Consider the following 19153-nt stretch of genomic DNA (forward strand, 5'->3'; position numbering starts at 1 on the left):
ATACACTCAGGCAAGGTCTGCCCCATTGGAACTAGGTGACCATTTATTTAATTAATTAATTTATTTATTAAAAAAATTTTTTTTTCTTTTAACGTTGATTTATTTTTGGGACAGACAGAGACAGAGCATGAACGGGGGAGGGGCAGAGAGAGAGGGAGACACAGAATTGGAAGCAGGCTCCAGGCTCTGAGGCATCAGCCCAGAGCCTGACGCGGGGTCGAACTCAAGAACCGCGAGATCGTGACCTGAGCTGAAGTCAGACACTTAACCGACTGAGCCACCCAGGCGCCCCCTAGGTGACCATTTAAAAAAAATTTTTTTTATGTTTATTTTTGAGAGAGAGAGAGTCAGAGCGTGAGCAGGGGAGGGGCAGGGAGAGGGAGACAGACTCCGAAGCAGGCTCCAGGCTCTGAACTGACAGCACAGAGCCAGACGCGGGTCTCCAACCCATGAACTGCGAGATCATGACCTGAGCCGAAGTCGGACGCTCAACCGACTGAGCCACCCAGGCGCCCGGTGACCATTTTAAATGGCTGCTCCAAAACGGTCCCCTGTGATCTTGTTTGGCTGGTGCTAGTGATTTCTTAGACCAAATATGACTGATGGCGTTTTCTGCAGTTGTGCCTTCGTGAAAAGCTCTGATGCGAAGTAACCATCTTCCCTTCTCAGGGCAATCGTGCTTCACCTCTTCTTACAGGACGTCAATACAAAAATAAAACTGAGTTGTCTGGCTCTGAGCACACGCCCCGGTAATGGACAGTCCAGTCTCCCCGGCCCACTGTTTCCAGAAATCAGGATCAATACCTTTCACCGCGCTCTGCCTTGCCTGCGCCCGCCACGTGGTGGGGAAGTGCAAACTGTGTGCGCAGAGTAGGCAGTCACTGTGTCCTTTGCATAAAGAGCGCCGAGGTATTTGCAAATGAAACCACTGTCCCCTGGCAGACTTTCTTCCCCTGTTAGCCCGCTGGACACCCATTTCAAAGAAATTTGTAAAAGCCGCTGAGTTTGTTGACGGAGAGTAGGCAGGTGCAGCTGGTGAGTCCAGAATCTCACTTGCATGCTGCCGCTGTGTAAGGCCACTTCTTGTTTTGAGGACGGTAAGTTTTTCCGTGTCTGCCTTTGCGGGATTGAGTCCTTGGAATCAGAAAACGAACACGGTTTCTCTTCTTCTTCCTTCTGAACACGAAGCCCGGTTACGGTAGGGACGAACCTTCCCGTGTCGGGCCAGCTGTCCGTCTTACGTAACACACTGTGTGTGAAGAACCAGAAACTTCCCCCAGGCTTTTTACATTGGGCAGGACGGCTTGATAGTTAATCCTCTTCTGCTGAGCACCTTCCAAACAACAGAATCAGGCCAGTCGCTTTCCTCCAGCTCAGCTCTCCACCTGTGGCATTCGCTGTTGAGGTTAGAGAGAACTCTGGGAGTTGGGGGCAGGTTCAGAGCCCGCCGAGATCATCTTCTGACGAGGGTGGCAAGGTCACTAGGCCAGTTCTCTTCTCTTGGATAAATGAGTTCGGCGAACGAACAGGACCCGTCAAGGAAGGTGATGTTCGTGGTGACCGGACAGCTTTCTCGAAGGGTCATGGCTGTACCACCTGTGCGACGAGAGTGTAGGAGAGCAGAGACAGTGTAGGAGACGCCGAGCAGGAATTGCCACGCTTTGTTGTTTTTTTTTTTTTTTCTGAGCAACAAAGATTTCCAAAGGGCTCGCTTGCAGTTTTTTGTTTGTTTGGTTTGGCTTGATTTTTTTTTTTGGACAGAAGTTCACCAGATCACTTCTTTGGCAACACGAACCCTCTACCTTTCCCGGGAAGCCGGGTTCTTTAACCTTTGGGGGTTAAAGCTCAGTCCCCTAGAGGCTTTTGGAGGTGTTACGTGGGCGGGTTTAAAAGTGCTTCAACCCGGAAGTCAGGCGGAGAGCCTCGGCAGAAGGTTTAGGCCGGGCCTTGAGATTTGCAAACAGGTGTATGCATAGGAGCGCGAAAACCAGTCAACTAAGGGACGAGACTTGGTCTTGTTGTAGGAAGGGACCGGGGCAGTTGTGTCCAGGGCGGTTTGAGCTTGTCGGGCCACGGCTGTGTGAGCCCACTCGAGGGGTCGGAGCCTGGCTTCCAGAGCCTGCCCTCCGCTCGGCTCAGGTCAGGCTCAGGTCATCATACCTCTCCACGTCTTCAGTCAGCACCCACACCTCCTGGTTTCTGGCAGGTGCACCCTGCCAGCTCGGGACTCTTCCTGCTGCTCTCTGTGTGACAGCTTTTCTATCCAGTGCCTTCTCCCTGCTACCCCCGAGGCCTCTTGGCTGGAGCCAGTCTGACCAGTTCCACTCCTCTGTTCTAAGACCTGTGGCAGCTTCCGCTACCCAGGGGGTCCCGCCCTTCCCTGCCTGCCCTTCTACCGGCTTCCCCATCCTTGCCGCAGGTCCTGTCTCTTGTCTTCGCTCTTCCTGAAACCCATCCCCCCTCCCAGCGCTTTACCTTAGTGAAGAATCTTTACCTTATCCAAGTCCCGGTCAGTCCTTGGGTCTCAGAAGTGATGGGACATCCTCCCAGGGACCCGTTTTGACTCCCTTCAGTGCCTCGCCAGGTGCTCCGTAGCTTCTTTATCTTCTCTTGTCCCCTGTTCCCCCCCCCCCCCGCTTCCCCCTTTCCACACACCCGTCACACTGCTCTGAAGTCCTAAACCGGTGTCCCCTCCCCAGGGCACACGTCTGCAGACACCAGGCGCTTCTCCTGCCGAACTCTGCAGGCTACGATCATGGAGACGGGCTCTTTCTTCCTCACCTCCCTTATGTAGTTGGTGGATAAGTGTAGTAGGTGGATAGTTGGTGGATAAATCACGTGATGCTTCACTTCTTCCTTTTTAGGTCCAAGATGAGCACTTAGAACATTTTACGGAAAGCAAGCTCCAAATCGAAGAGAGTAGTATTAGCTAAGAGATTTGAGAGGTGCAGATTTACTCAGAATCGGGGGTTGGGTAACTTTTCTTAAAGGACCATTCGGGGAGGGGCGCCTGTGTAGCTCAGTCGGTTCAGCATCCAGCTCTCGATCAGCTCATGATCCCACAGTCCGTAAGATGTTTATTCTTTCAAAATTAAACATTTTTTTCTCTTTTCCCCCAAAAGGACCATCCGGTAAATTGCTTTAGACTTTCAAGCCATATGGGCTCTGTCCCACCTACTCAGCTCTGCCATCAGAGCTTAAAAGTAGCTCTGGATGTCCAGGAGCATGGCTGTGCAGCTGGCCCTCGGGCCCTCGGTGTCTTTGAGGTTTATGTACTATCGTCCTAGATAGTACTGTACTTTTTCTTTTTCGTTAGGCTTATTTATGTATTCAGAGAGAGAGAGAGAGAGCGTGTGAGAGGGGAGGAGCAGAGAGAGAGGGGGAGAGAGAGAATCCCCAGCAGGCCGCACACTGTCAGTACAGAACCCGACGTGGGGTTCGAACTCATGACACAGGAGATCATGACCTGAGCCGAAATGAAGAGTCAGACGCTTAACGGGCTGAGCCACCTGGGCGCCCCCAGTGCCATACTTTCTCACGTTATCATGCTGGTGTTCTTGGGGTGCGAAGGCAGAATTTTTGGGTGTGCTCTCACATGAACCACTTACAGGAAGACTGAGACGGAGCATCTCTGTGGCCCTGGCTGAGTTTTGTGTTTGCACGTGTGGCCCAGGACAAAGAGGAGGGAGAAACAAGACTGAGGAGGAAAGATCTGTTCAAACCCAGACTTGGCGAGCAGGAAGAGGGATGAGAGGCGGCAGTCAGTGCTGGGGCGCGGGGAGGCCCAGGGTTCCTGCTGCCGGGGGGCATGGGCGTGTGGGCCACTGTGCACGGCCCGCACCGCCTCTGGCAGGAGCCCGCGGGGACCAGGGTGTCTGCTTTGGAAAGAGAGAAACTGAATCTCAGACACGCCCGCTCGCACTGTCCCCAAAGCCCACGCTCCCCCGTAGTGCCTGAGGCCTGAGGCCTGGGGGGGCGGGGTGGGGATCAAGAGTGTCCAGTAGTGGTTGGTCTTCCAGCAGGGGGAGTGAAGACTCCCCGGGGTGAGGTGGGCGGGGGTGGCCCTCAGGGAGCCCTTCCCAGCTCCTCCCCTCGTGTGCACCCTCTTCCCTAAAACGCACCCCTCTGAGAATTGTGTCTGTGCCGGAGACCCCGTGCCCTTCTCCTTTCCGTGTCCCCGGTCACATTTCCCCTCGGTTTACGGAGGCACGTCACCATCCCCGGGTGCCTCAAGAGGCAGGAGTCCAGATTTCTGGACGGGGATTCCCAGGGCGACAAGGCACGAGAATCCTCCTAAGACACACTGATGGGGAAGCATCTGATGTTGGTTCTATTCAGGTAGCAACTTCCGGCAGAGGCTCAGGCGGTCCCCTCCTCCCCTCCATTCATCCACCCGTTTTAGGATTAGAATCGAGAAGTGAGTGGTAGTCATATGGGTGCATAAAAACATGTATGTGTGAGTTGGAAAGAGGAAGTGAGACTTGTTTTCTTTCCTGGCAAAGTATGATCTGACTGGTTCGACAGTTGGCTTAGCCGACTGGATACGACACGGTAGATCGGCATCGTCCACAGGAATGAATGAATCTGTGGCGTCGACGACCAAAGCTCATACACAGGATTTTAGATGTCACGTTGAAAGGGGATTTATAGCTGTTCAAAATCCTTCTAGGAAATGGGTGACCCAGACTGGCCCTCTACCCTGGCCGGGTGCAAGAACCCCCCAAGGAGCTTTTAAAAGCACGTCTGATGGCACAGCCTCTTTAGAGAACGTACAGAACTCAGCACGCACGTTGTCATTCAGCACACGGCTGCACCAGTTCGTCCTCCAGAGACAAAAACCTGTCGCGGCTTTTTATTCGTAACAGCTCAGGTTTCCTTCAGCAGGTGAATGGTTAACAAGATGGCACATCCGTGCCACGGAACGCTCCTCAGCAGCGAAAGGAATAAACTCTTCATACACTCGGCAGCCTGGATGAGTCTCCAGGTAATTCAGCTGGATGAAGGAAGCCGATCCCAAAAGGTTGCATTCTGTGTGATCCCATTTATATCGCGTTTCTGGGATGGAGAATAGATGAGTGATGGCCAGGGTTTAGAGGTGGCGGGGTGGGGAGGCCCCTGTGTAGAGTAAGAAAAGATGGCTACTGGAAGGAACCCTGAAGCCCGAATTCCCTTTCGTGTAGATAAGGATACCGATGTCTGGGGAAGCGGTTTGCCCCAGGGCAGGTGCCCCAGAAGGGCCAGAAGGAGGACTTGAACCTGAATCTCTGTCTCCTGTGCCATGATGGTGCGTGCCTGCAAAGGGGAGTTCCAAAGTGGGAGAGTGGGGTGTGAATCCCAGTTCTGCCGTTTGTTAACTGTGTGAGTTTGGGCAGGTTGCCCAGCCTCTGCGAGCCTCTGTTTCCTCACCTGTGAGATGGAGACGATACCCACCTCGTGAGATTGTCCTAAGGATTATAACAAGTTATTTTTGAACTTTTAAAACTCTGCTCACAGTATTTCCATCCGAACCAGTTAGCACACGCACGTTAAAACCCGTGTAGCTGAAATAAAAGGCTTTATGGAATACGTACCCTTACTGCATATCATACGCTGTTTTTTTATCTTCGTTTTTAACAAAGCTGCTCGTGATCCCCAATATTGAGTTCATGGCCACCGGTTTAAACGAAAATAAGGCCTAGTGCTCCAAACATGTATCACAGACTTGTTTTTCCTTGGGTCGGGCAGTGGGTAGGTGCTTGGACCGTGGAGGGGTGCCGGTGGGGTTCCCGGCACCCCCACAGGCTTGGAGACTAGGTCAGGTTACTGCTCACCCAGAGCTTTCTCCTGCCCTCCTAAGACTCTGCTTCTTGAGGGCCAAGGTGGCCTGGTGCACCGTGTTACCCTGGGACCGGCCCAGTGCCTGGGCCAGAGAGGCCTGACCTGGAGCACAGCTTCGGGAGCACAGACCGTGACCTGGGCCCTTCACCTTCTGTCGGTAGACGGGGCCTACTGAGACAGCGTCTGCCCCCCTGGGCTCTTGGAGGCCTGAGTGGACTCAGCGGGTGAGGCACCTACAAGAGGCGGCTCCCCAAAGCAGATTAGCCTGCGAGTGAGGGCGCCCTTATTGAGAGGAGCTTGGGGGAGCTTGGGTTCGCTCTCACCTTTTACAAATGACAATTTGCAAGAAGTCCTGAGGGATTACTTGCTTAGAGACTTTCAGCTGACCTCAGCCTGTCTGTGTTTTGTGGCCCTGGCTGGGGAGAGTTGCCTCCTTAGAACACGGGAAGCCTTTGTGCTGTCCTTGGGAGAAAAGCGTTTTAAAAACGCTTTGAAAATGGGAGAAATCCCTGCAGCTGACCGCAGGTATCACTGACGGGAGCCGAGGCCTGGAAGGGCATCGGTCAGAGTCACAGGGAATCCAGGCACGGGTGCAGGATTGTTTCCCAAATCTGCAGAAGAAGGTTTGGTTTATTTATTTGTTTGGTCAGTCATATAAAAGGTGCTGATGTTTTCTGTCCTGGCCGACCCGCTCCCCCGCCTCTGGTCTGCTGCTCTGCGCACCTGCGAGGAGGACGTGGGTGCTGCTGTTCCTCGGGAATGGGGGTCGGCTGTTAAAATGCAGGCATGTTGAAAAGTTGGGTATGTTCCCCAGTGATGGTCGGTAGCATTTCTTTCGGAGAAGAGAAAGGAAGCCGGTTTTCTCCTCACGGCAGGGGGGCGGGGCGGGAATGTGTCCAGTGCCTTATTTTTCTTCAAAGATCATTATTGAAATTGGCAGAGTATTACTACTCTTTAGAAAGAATTTCTTATATCGTGGCGTGAATCTTTTCTGTGGGGAAGCTCATTTTCCCCTAGCCCAGATGGCTTCCCATTATGCGGGGTGTCAGAGTAGATGAGAGCCACACTGTGTGTGCATGAGTGTGTGTGTGTGCGCGCGCGTGCGTGCATGCATGCACACATGCCGGAATGGGGCTGAGCTGAACTTTGGAGGAGAGATGAAGCATTATTGGCCAGCACGCACCATTAACAGGAAATAGAACTGATGGTATGCGGTATTTTGCCTTTTTTACAGTAAAATGACTGTAGTTACTATTGAATTGAACTTGGTAGGTGTTCCCGCAAGCCTCCTTTATTTGACTCCCCCCCCTTCATCATGAAGACCAAGAGAAGCCCGCCCCCCCCCGCCCCGCCCCGTTTGTGGAGTCAGATGTTACCAGGCTGCTGTGTGAGTGCCTAGCGTCCCTGATCTAACTCCTGGTTTTCATTTTGAGGCTTCGAATGGGAATGTTTCTGCAGGAACCGAAACTTTAAATCATGTGTTTCAGCCTAGGACTGCGGTATTTGCATGGAGGAAGGGGGCTGTGTGTCCTTCCTAAGAGTCCAACTTGAGTTGAGTCCAGATTGGAATTTGGTTTCATTTTTTTTCTTTAAAAATTTTTGCAATGTTTATTTTTGAGAGAGAGAGAGAGAGCGCGTGTGCGCGCCTGAGTGGTGGAGGGAGGGGCAGAGAGAAAGAGAGAGAGACAGAATTTGAAGCAGGCTCCGGGCTCTTAGCTGTCAGCACAGAACCCGACGCGGGGCTCGAACTCAAGAACCACGAGACCTGATCGTGACCTGAGCCGAAGTCGGACGCTCAACCGACTGAGCCACCCAGACACCCCTGATCTCACTCTTCGGTGTGGCTCTCATCCATGTCTCTGGGATGATGGTGTGTGTGCTTCTGGTTTCAATCTTTGCAAATGCCTCCCCTTTGTCAGCAAGGCATATGGCCGTACTGTGTGTGTGTGTGTGTGTGCGTGTGTGTGTGCGCGCGCACGTGTGCAACACCTGTGACACACAACCCTCCCGACAAGAGGAGTTTCCTTTTTTTGTGACAGGCACAAAATTTTAAATGGCTTTTGACCAAGAGCCTCCTGAACGTTCTCGTGAACCTCATGAAGTTCTTTACGGTAGCGTTGCCCTTTACCCTGTTTCTGTGGCTTTTCTGGCCCAAATCTCTGAAGATCATCTGCCTTTTGAACATCTCTTACCAAACAGCACAGCGGGCCAGGAGCCAGGGTCCAGCTGTGTTGTCCTGTTTGGGGACTAAGCATCTCTCTGCGTTCTTGGCATTTCAGGCCATCTTAGTGTTCAGCGTCCCTGTCTTCAGTGTATGTTATTCTTGGCCCCTGAGAGGAATTCTGACAGCAAGCAGAGAGGCTGAGCTGGACCCTTGAGGATAGACAGGTAGCCAAACTCATGGGCACTCTTTTGTGGGCGTTCTTCTTTACTCTTCTTCAGCCTGTTTTTTTCAGACCCACTGCCTTCTGTGACGGACGTTCCTCTCTCGCGACACCCAGGGGCTGAGTGTGTGATGGGGGTTCCTTGCCCAAGGTTGTAACTGTCCAGTTTCCGTGTTGCTGGGAGTCGTGAGCACTGTCCATCCCAAGTGAGAGAGAGCATTTGTCATATTCAAACTGGAAATGCAAAACGAGAATTTTAAGATTCAATGAAAAACAATTCTCTTATCCCTGAGATAAGCAGATTAATGGTGTATCGTGTCAATATTTTGGCTGCAAACCATTATCTTGCCATCGATCCGGAAGAGATACGGTATTGACTCAGTAGCCTCGTTTATTTTTTGCTAACATTGTTTCTTTATGCATTTTCTTCTTCTTCTAAACTATGACCTGAGGGGGCACCTGGGGGGCCCAGTCGGTTGAGCGTCCAACTTCGGCTCAGGTCATGATCTCACGGTTTGTGAGTTCGAGCCCTGCGTCGGGCTCTGTGCTGACAGCTAAGAGCTCGGAGCCTGCTTCAGATCTTCTGTCCCCCTCCCTCTCTGCCCCTCCCCCGCTGTGCTCCCGCATAAATAAACATTTAAAAAATACATATCACGACCTGGTTTCTTTTCCTCTGTCTTCTTACGATCAGCTCCTGTCCAGTCAGAAGGACAGGGTTAAGTTCACGCAGAAAAAAGAAGCAATTGGGAGCCATGGACTCGAGATGTCAGACTAGTTCCCTCTTTGTTCTGAAGCTGATGTGACGGACCCTTCCCCACTTCCCTCCTGTCTGTCCCCCGCACCACTCTCCCCAGAGACCTATTTTTGAATGTCTCGCTAGCACATCATAAGGTCCATTCGGTTCCTTGGAATATGTTTAGGATTTGTACTTTTTCAGTGTCTGCTGACCGTGTTTCCCGGGCCGCGTTTTCCAAAAGAGAGACACCACGGACTCCTTTTTGCTGATGGCTGGTGAGGGAGCCGCTCGTCAGTAGCTAAAAGAGGGGAAGCTGGAACCGAAAGCGTGGCTGAAGTGGTTTTGTGGGACTGTGATTGCAGAGTGGGTTTTCATAGTAAGGGGCCGTTTGGTACTGCTGTCTCTGTGAAATGGGCCGGACGGACACTTGCCCGTTCTTCCCGTCCACGACGTGTGGACTGTGGCGGTGGGTTAACGAAGAGCCCCAAGGGGGGAAAATGCCAGCTCCTCTCCCTGAGATGCGTATGTTTTCGGGAGGGCAGGGAGAATTGGGGGGTGGGGTGGGGGGACGCCCCGTGGCCGGCGGGAACATATGTGCACGTTCTCAGTGACCACAGCTGCCGTGGAGCCGTCCTTAACAATGCTCCCGGGCTCGGAGGGTAAATCTTCTCATTTGTTTGAAAAAGAGAAAGAGGGAACCCTCACTATCTTTACATTGAGTTTGGATCCCGAGCAGGAGGGAGGTGGGAAGGGAGAGGGATTTAGGCGAGCGGGATTTTCTCCCAGGCCTCTCAGCATGTGGACACACAGATCAATTTCTTATCCTGCGTTCAGCTGGACACTGGGTTAGAGACTGTGTTGATCAAGACGTCCCCTCCTGTTTCGTATCATGTAACGCGTTCATTGCAGCCACTGAGCCTAAATTACTGTTTGCTTTCTTTCTGCCTGCCTTTTTTTTTCCTCCCCCCCCCCCGCCCCCCGCCCCCCGCCCCCCGCCCCCGAAATGGTAAGAACTTGTGGAGTTAGTTTATCCGTGCTAATGCTTTGATTTTTCTTTTCTCTTTCTCTCTGCCACAGTAGGTAACCAGTTAGGGGCCTTGGTACATCAAAGGTAAGCAGTGGGTTATGTTTTATTATTTATTGATCATTTCTAATTGTTTATTGATCCACCATCTGTACTTGAGTGTTAGCAAGTCAGAGGTTGAGAGTGTGAAAAACCAGGAGCTAGATTTCTTTAAGGCTCAGATTTTTTTTTTTTTTTTTTTTAATAGTCCTTTCCCAGACACTGGAAGCTCGAGGGATAAATGAACAGGGAGTATTAAAAATCAGCCACTATTATATGTAAACTCAATGGATCTCTAGGATGTGGGAGCTGCTTTTTTTCTCTGTCCACCTACTTCTAATTTAAAAGGAGAGACTGTGAAATTTTCCATCCTGATTTGACGGCTTTCCCCGTGTTTTGAGAACCCTTAACGTCTTCATCTGAGCAAACGCGTCCCGAAGAAGTGTGAGTCACTGGGCTTTCACAGGATAAAGTTTGTGATTCACAAGGAGTCGTGGGCCTGGGAGGGCAGAAGCCCAGGGCCCACCCCGTGCCCTTGCAGCAGGGACTTGCCAGAGAACCTTGGAGAAGTGCCCATGTGATCCCCTGCCTCAGTTTACCTTCATAGCCTTCCCTTACAGACTGGGGATTTAGAGAGATACACAGGCCTCTGGGCTTTAAACAGACCGGTCTCTGTAAGGTGCAGGGTTTGCAGTCACAACGTTATCCTTTAAAAAGAATGAAATACACAGGAAAGCCTGGGACAGTGTCTCTTTCCTCACGGATGAAATTCTGTGCTGTGCATCAGTTACTGTAACATATTATCCTTCATTTTCACCAGCAGCGATACAGCTGTGTCCTCTTGTGTGCTGCACAAATGTTGGGGGCTTTCTAGAAATCCTCGGGCACCAGTCAACCAGAAGATTTAGCCTGGGTTTTGCCATTGCCGTGTTACTGGTTTGCTTTGTTTTTTAATGAACTAAAATAGTTTAAACGACGTTGTTAGTATCAGACGTCACTCTCCCATAAAGCCTTTTGTAGAATTTTACTTTCCAAGATGTCCGTACTTTGTGCATTAGACAAGCTTCGGCCCCGCAAGTCAGGTGGAGCTTTGTCTCCAGAGAGCCCTGAGCAGCCAGCCCCTCTTCACACACTTCTTCCTCAAAGAGGGTCGGCTCTCACCGTCCTGAGGGCGGAGGACCTGCCTGAGTTTTGCGACAGTTTGTATTACGATAGCGTTGAACCCCGTCGGTAAATTCCCCGGTAACCCCTGTTGGGAATAGACAGCAGGTGCCATGCACACGAGCCGCGGTCTCGTGGCTGCACGTATGGGAGCACCGTCACCCTCCACCCCAGCCGGGAAACCCTCCCCACGGGGACCCCGCGCCTCTTTCCGGCTGTGTTGGGCCCGCCGAGGCTTGGCGTTTTTGTCCGCGGTTTACTGATTTAGGAAGCTGGAATTGCCTGATTTCGGGCTGAGCTCCAGTAAGTACCCCAAGAGCCAGAGAGGATCCCTGCACGCGTATAACCGGGGGAGGTGAGCTCTGGGAGGCGAAGGCTGTTAGCTCTCATCAGACTGACACGCTGGCAAGTGCTACTTACGCTATTGAGTTCCTGCCAAGTGCCACACTTGCCCTAAAAACGTGTGTTTTATTCGATCCTTTCCGTGATGGGTAAAAATCCAGCTGTGCGAGAGATGTTTAAAAATGCTTATTACCCTTTTTTCTTTTTAAACTACTTGCATTTAGCATCCTCCTAAGGTAAATGTTTAGATTTGATTGCTTTCTGGGGCGTCGGGCAAATTGGATATTGTCCGCAATACACTATATGGCAAATCGGAAGGTTTGTTTGAGAGAACCAGCACAGTAGTTGTTTTAAAAAAAAAAAAAAAAAAGTGAAAAACAACCCAACAGGTAAAGGACGGGATGGCGTTTAACGGAAGGAAGTACCTGATTATTCCGTCCTGGTCAGTGCTGATGAGGCCTCTGTTGGATGCTGGTTCCATTGGGAGTATCTCACCCTAAACATCGGATACATTAGAGGGAGGCCAGAAAACAAGAAAAAGGTTGGGAAACGGGGAATGTTGAAGAGATGTTGAATATCTGTATCCAGAAAGGAGACCGGAAGAGAAAGCTAAACTCACTCCGCAAGCCCCAAAGAATGTTTTGAGTGTTAGGGAATACTGAGAAGCAAAGGCAGTTGTTAGGAGAGTTGACGGTTTCGTGAAAAATCAGAGGTTTCTTCCTCTGCCACAAGGAGAGAGGAGGCTTGGGTCTTTTCGAGAAGTGATTGACCGGAGAGGGTCCATCAGACGGCGCTCTTTTCTCGAGGGCTGTGGCCTTGGTGGCCCAGTCGGCACGGTTCGTTTTAAGTCTCTATCTTCCAGCATTGCCCGTACGGGAAATTTGGGGAAAACCTAAAATGGCTGTGAATTTCTTTCTTCTATATGTTTTTCCAAAATGTTCTTTGTTTTTAGGGCAGTAATAACAGAAGAATTCAAAGTGCCCGATAAAATGGTTGGATTTAGTAAGTATCCGCATTATCTCCTTGCCCCGATTAACCTTGCGGTGTGACTGTCACTGTGGTAGAACGCTTTGCACAATGTGTCCCCCAGAGCCCCGAAGTGCTGTGGGTCTCTCTCCAGGCTGAGAGAGATTCGTGGGTCCCTCCCTTCCCGCCCCCACCCCTGTCCTCCTCCCCACCGCACCCCTCTCTGCGGTTCAGCTGGGGTACCCTGTATCTGTCTGCTGTGTTTCACCTGTGATTTTTTTCCATGGGCTCACCAAGGCCACCCTGATTTGTAACGCTGCGAGCCAAGTGTAAATGTTTGCTGAGTTAATTAAGTGATTCGTGCATGGCTAGAGATGGAACGGGGGGCACGTTCTGACCTTGTTCGATTTGTTTCAGTTATCGGCAGGGGAGGTGAGCAGATTTCACGGATTCAAGCAGAATCTGGTTGCAAGATTCAGATCGCTTCAGGTAAGCCTTCTTTTTTTCGTAGATCTCAGTTTGGTAGAAATCAGTGTTTTGCCAAGCTTCCCAGATTCGTTACCTTTGCTCGTCACTTAGAAGTCTGGGGGCCCGGGTAAGTATATGGGATTGCTGTTTTCCTTGTACTTTTGGAGCCGGACTCCCAGATGAGAACCCGAAACGCCAGGGCAAAAGCAGGCCCCGACACGAGGCCCTCCGCAGTTCCGTGGCTCCTCGTGGCCCCTGCCAGACGCCTGCTGCCCTAGGATCTCTGTTTTCTGCACCAGGATGTTATGCCAGACGGCGGGGCCCGGAAGAGTGCTGGGGCTCTGGGATCACTCCTGGGGTCTGCCCACCAGCTTCCCTGCAGTGGGACCGCCCTGGCCAGCTGGGGGTTCTGGCTAAATGAGCATGTGTTAAACGCAGTCCAGGACCCTCCCCAGCTGGGTCCGTTTCGACCATGCGACCTGGAGAGAGACAGATTGCGGAAGAAGCGTTTTTATTAATAGGTCTAACGACGAATTTGCATTTGTTCTCTTTCCATAGTGGAGGAGGGGCTTTGGAGGAGGACAGTGCGCTAGAGGAGGTGTTATCCACTGAAAAGATACATATTACAGTGTCCTGAGGGCAGCAATTGGTGTTAGTTGTCCTTTTTTTTTTTTTTTTTTTTTTTTTTTGAGTGAGAGTTTTGAGAGGCAGCTTTTTTTAAGGAATAAAGTAAAGCATTGTGTGGTGTTGGAAAGCAAGCTTTTCCTGTGTGGTCACATGGCCCGGAACTAGTTCCACGGAGATGCCCCCGACGTCTCAGGGTAGCCTTGCAGTCGCGCTGAGATCATCCGGAGGTGCAGACCGTTAAATCCCTCGCTAGGGAGCCACCGGGCCGCTTGGGAACAGGCGACCTGAAGCCGCTCTGCGAGCGGAGAAACTGAGGAAGAGCGGGTTACGGGGCTCAGGCCCTCCTTGGCACAGAGACGGGTCCGAAATGAAGCAGGACGGGTCATTAGGGCCCACTCGGCCACCTCTGCCATGTCCTCCCACTTCCCCTGCAGAACTTGTTTCGACTTTGAGAACCTAGGGTGGCACTCCCAGCTTACTGTTCTGCCCGCGGGCGGAAGCAGACCGTCTTTTTCTGGGGCCCGGGCTTCTGTGGGGCCGGCGTAGGAGCCAGCCCAGAGAGGCAGTCTGTACGTGGGGCAAAGGCGCACAGCGGCCTGGCGCCCACCAACACACCTCCTCTTCTTGGTTCTTCTTATAGAGAGTTCTGGGATTCCAGAGAGGCCCTGTGTACTTACCGGAACCCCAGAAAGTATTGAGTAAGTTTATTTTATTTACTTTTTCCTTGTACTCTTCTTCTTCCTTCCCCACGTGGGGAGAAACGGAAGGGCAAAACTGTCACTGAGCACGGTGGATCTGTGCCGCGGCCCGGCCACGACAGCAGGCGCTCCTGCGGAGAAGGGTCCGGGAGGCTGCCACGCCAGGGGAGTTTCCTGTTGAACGCACGCGGTGGCGCGTTTCGGTCCAATTCCACAGAGTTTCTGGCGGCTGTCCTAACATCTCCTTCCTACACCAGGTCCCTTAAGAGCGTGCGCTCACCCCACCCGAATGCTCTAGTCAGCCTTCTTCTTCCTTGGCGCTGTCTCCTTTGCCCGAGCAGGTCTGCATTCGTGAGCCCGTCACTTCGGGAACCAGGGGGACGTGCCGGCACCAGGTCTTTAGCCTGGGCCGGTCCCCCTGCCCTTCTGACACTTTCGAACCAAACGAATTGACTCTCGGTGGCCGTGGCTCCACTCGGGGGGCTGTATGGACTGATCAGAGTGCATCTTGGCTTTCGGGGCCCTGGCAACCACCTGACGTTGCTTGCCGCCCCTGGGCCACCCGAGCTCCGAACCTCGTATCAGATGCAGGCCTCGTCGATCCGACAGCCTCCTAGGGGACAGGGAGGTACTAACTTCCAGTCTGCTCGCTTCCCTCTTTTCGATCCACTGAGTAGCGTCGCACTTGGGGACAGGGGTGCCGAGATTATGTCTGGCTCAAAAGACAGGGCTGTTTCATCGTCTGCGTTTCTCCGGGAGTCCAGATGAGTTTAAATTCTCTTGTTCTGCCGTCGCATTGCAAGCAGTGAACCAGAATAAAGATTGCCGGCAGGTGTGCGTTCTAGGGCACGCGGGATGGCTTTGCTGGAGTCACGGCATTTTTCTTCCAACACAGGTTAATTTAGCACACTAGCAAAATACTAAAAAGCCGCTAAGCTGAGAAGACCCGCAGGCCGATTCTGCACACAGAGGCTCAGGACTCCCAGAGGCAACGTCTGTTTCCCACCTTACTCTTCTAACCGTTCTGCGTCTCTTCTCCCCAGGCCTTCGGGGTAACAGGATTGTAACTTCAGGACAGTACAGCCAGCCTGTGTAGTAGCTGAATTCTTCCCTATTGGAGGAACCAAAAAATAGGTTGTACGTGGTGGTTTAAAGAATAAACAGTGAAAACAAAACAAAAGCCAGCCAGGGGAGATTCTGGTGCAGAAAAGGCAGTTGCCCCCTCAGGTGGCCTCGGTGGGTTCGGTGGTACTGGTTGAACACTGCGGTTTCCCTCCCCCCGCCTCCAGATAAACCGGCACCAGACAGCATCGCAGGGAAAAGCAGGGTCCTGAAAATCCAGCCGGAAAAGCTCAGAGCAGGCGTTTGTGACTCTACAGCCGCACCAGCGTCTTGCCTCCTCCCTCTCCCACCCCTCGAGACCAAACTGGCGGTTCACGGCGTTTGCTCAAAAGTCGTAGATGGGGCGCCTGGGGGGCTCAGTCGGTTGAGCGTCCGACTTCGGCTCGGGTCACGATCTCGTGGTTCGGGCACGCGTTCGGGCACCGCGTCGGGCACTGCTGACGGCTCGGATCCTGGAGCCTGCTTCCGATTCTGTGTCTCCCTCTGTCTCTGCCCCTCCCCCACTCACACTCTGTCTCTCTCTCAAAAATAAATAAAGATTAAAAAAAAAAGTCGTAGAGCAGGTTGGTTAGGGAGAAGACCTTTGGAGTCTGGGAATGAGGATGGTGATTACTAACCCTTGCTTTCTTTCCTCCCGTCTCGTCTCTCGCTGCTCTCTCCTGCCCATATTTAACCAGTGTCATTCTGAGTGTCTACTCTGGGGGAAGCGTCATGCCGGACTGGGGACCAGAGGGAGCAAAGGTGGTCTCTGCCCCCATAGCGGCTGACATTTCTGATAGGAGACGAGACACGTGTGTGAAGTGAATGCCAGACAGCAGCACGAGCAGAGGGCAGGCTGGAAGGGGCTGTGTTGGAACACTGGCGTGTGGTGTGGGTCGCTTTTAAATTCCAGCCCAGTAGCGTGGCGGATGGCAGAGACCTCCCGGGTTGTGGGGGCAGGAGCTGGAGCTGGATGGAGGGCTGCCTTGACTCCTTCGTGTTCTTCCCCCCCGGTGCTGTTTCCCCTTCGTGGGTGCCTAGCGCATTCATTTAATGCTCCTTCTCTTGTGATTCTCTTCCCGCCCAAAGACAAGCCAAACGGCTCCTGGGGCAGATTGTGGATCGCTGTCGGAATGGACCTGGCTTTCATAACGACATAGACGGCAATAGCACCATCCAGGAAATTCTTATCCCCGCGTCTAAAGTGGGTCTGGTCATCGGCAAAGGAGGGGAAACAATAAAGCAGCTGCAGGTAGGTGAGCCCTTAGCACAGCGGCGCTTAAACAGACCTTCCAGCATCGCCGGACAGATGCCTTTCTGAACATTTACCCTGGCCAGGCCTGAGGCCCGCTGTGATGCCGAGTCCTGCAGCTCCCCCGGCCCCCGCCCCGCCCCCCGAACTTACCACGGCCTTGGGGCAGTGACGCTCTGCTAGGATTTTACCACCAAATGACCACATCTCAGATGAAAAGACTGTGTCCAGAGCTGGGGCTCTTAGCCAGCCGTACGCCCCCTCGTTACCTGTGTCATCTTAAATACGTTTCTGTATATCTCGAGGACTCGGGAGTCCTCGTCCGTAAAGGCAGGGAAGTGCCTGCCTCACTGTTGTCAAGAAGCTGAAATAATACTCGTGATTTTATGTTTGTTTAAGACCCCAGCCCAGAGCCTGCTACTGAGCAGATGCTCCGTTGATGTTAGCTGCTTCTGTTCCAGAATCCCCCATCAGAGACCTGGGGAGCCAAACGTGTTTCGGAATTGAACAGCCCCGGCAAGTTCCGGGACCGCACCCTGTAATCCGATGCCTGTTTCCATAGCCAGACACAATGACGGTCACGCTCAGTGAGGGAGGGGTCTGGAAATAGGCTTCCGTGACCTCAGGCTGGCTTTGCTGCCAAATGAGTTAGGAGCAGACTTTTATTTCCGAACTTTTGGGCTTTCGAAGTGGCAGGTCAGGGGTCCCGGTCCACCATGGGTGCCCTCTCGTGGCCCAGGCTCCGGACAGGTGGCACGCTTGTGCGTGGGCTCCAGAGCTCTGGAAGCCGGGACCCGCCTGCTGCTCCCTCCCTCCCGCTCTGGAAGTCCGGGCGACTTGCTGTCAGAGCCCGCCCAGCAGTGAACGAGAGAAACGGTCGCACCCGCTTCTCAGAGCTGCGCACCAGCCCCAGCGAGAGGACGTCCACGCTGGGCCCTACATAAACATTGCTCACTAAACTGGGATCTTCTGGGGACCAGGAAAGGAGGAGGGTTTGGGGAACCGGTTTTCCGTCTCGCACTTGGAGGCTCTCTGGCACGGCCTGTATGCCGGCATCCTCGGGGGACGGCGCCTCGTGGTGGGTGGGACGTGGCCCAGCCCTGCTTCTCGCGCGACACCGCGTTCTCCTTCGTGGCGGCGAGGGCCATACCGCGTGCTGCCCCCACAGGAGCGGACCGGTGTGAAAATGGTCATGATCCAGGACGGCCCGTTGCCTACGGGAGCAGACAAGCCTCTCCGCATCACCGGGGACCCATTCAAAGTACAGGTAGGAAAGACACCGTGAATCGGGCAGGCCCCGGGTGTGGGGGTATCACCTGGTGGGACGTGTAGGGCTTTTACATCATTGGGGAAGTTCGAAAACTGGATGGTCCCTTATTTGAGGTCAGCCGTCGTCCCAAACCAGGTGTGATGGTGGAAGGGCTCGGGGGTTGTACTGCCTACACCAGAGCCACTGGCCACAGGCGGCCATAAATGAACTCGGATTCAATGATTGAGCTCCTCATTTACGCTGGCCATATTTTGAGAGCCCAAGGGCCCCATGAGGATGGTGGCTGTGTTATGGGTCACTTACCCATAAACGAAGATGGTTTTGTTGCACCGATCGGATGCAGTTTTCCACGTGGTGGCCTGTGGGTCCCCTCGGGTGCCGGCTCTGTTTGGCTCTTCCTCGCTCGTTCTCTCTCGGCCCGTTTTTGCAAGGCCTCCGGCTCAGGCAAGAGGTGAGCACCCCACGGGCACGTGTGTGTCCTCGTAGCAAGTGTCCTGTGCCCTGAGCTCCTAGCCACAGAGGGCAGCCCGTTTCCGAAAGCAGGGAGGGGCTTAGCTGGAAACCCTCATGACCTGAGCTGAAGGGGCGGCTCCACCGTCCACCTCTTGCTGTCGGCAGGGATGCGAGTGGGCTGCGGGCGTGGGGACGTGTCTGTTCCCGTGCGATGCGAAGGTTCTTTTCCTGCCCGCTGCAGCGCGCCTCGCCTTTGCTGCACTTAGAGGAGCTCCTGGGTGACGCGCCTTGCGAGCTGGTCTGTCAGCAACAGCTGTTCCTCTGTCCGAGTCTTGGGGCTTTGATCCAGTGGATATTACCGGTCTCTGGCAAAATATTTCCCCCGACTCTCTCCCCTCCTCCCCCCCCCCCCCCCCCCCGGCATCATATGTGCGTGTTTATTTACGTATTTATTGTAGTTGACCCACGATACCATGTCAGTTTCAGGGGTACAACATAGCGACTCGACGTATTGTGAAATTGTGGACGTTGTGATATAAGTGTGCTTACCGTCCATAACCGTCACCATACAGGGTTATTACAGCATCATCGACTGGACCCCCTATGCTGTACTACTCAACTCCGTGACTTACTTATTTCATAACTGCAAGTTCGTGCCTCTTAATCCCCTTCACCTATTTATTTTTGAGAGAGCCTGAGCGTGTGCGCGAGCAGGGGAGGGGCAGAGAGAGAGGGAGACAGAGGATCTGAAGCGGGGTCTGTGCTGACCGCAGAGAGCCTGACGCGGGGCTTGAACCCACAAACCATGGATCGTG

At 53.1% G+C, this 19153-nt stretch overlaps 1 protein-coding gene across 6 annotated transcripts in view; it reads left to right on the forward strand.

Moving 5' to 3' along the window:
• FUBP3 (far upstream element binding protein 3) overlaps positions 1 to 19153 on the forward strand; it is a 51615-nt gene that overhangs the window by 14498 nt on the left and 17964 nt on the right. For 3 of the 6 annotated variants that reach the window (XM_045042464.1, XM_003995971.5, XM_045042468.1), the window contains 6 exons: positions 10015 to 10048; positions 12456 to 12505; positions 12887 to 12958; positions 14205 to 14262; positions 16453 to 16615; positions 17784 to 17882. In XM_045042464.1, coding sequence (XP_044898399.1) covers positions 10015 to 10048; positions 12456 to 12505; positions 12887 to 12958; positions 14205 to 14262; positions 16453 to 16615; positions 17784 to 17882 — 476 coding nt within the window. Of the gene's footprint in view, positions 1 to 427; positions 1098 to 8818; positions 9213 to 10014; positions 10049 to 12455; positions 12506 to 12886; positions 12959 to 14204; positions 14263 to 16452; positions 16616 to 17783; positions 17883 to 19153 lie in introns of those variants that run through there. The other 3 variants (XM_045042466.1, XM_045042467.1, XM_045042465.1) reach the window with 3 other exon arrangements.

This window comes from Felis catus, chromosome D4 (genome assembly GCF_018350175.1).
Source record: "Felis catus isolate Fca126 chromosome D4, F.catus_Fca126_mat1.0, whole genome shotgun sequence".
Taxonomy (NCBI): Eukaryota; Metazoa; Chordata; class Mammalia; order Carnivora; family Felidae; genus Felis; species Felis catus.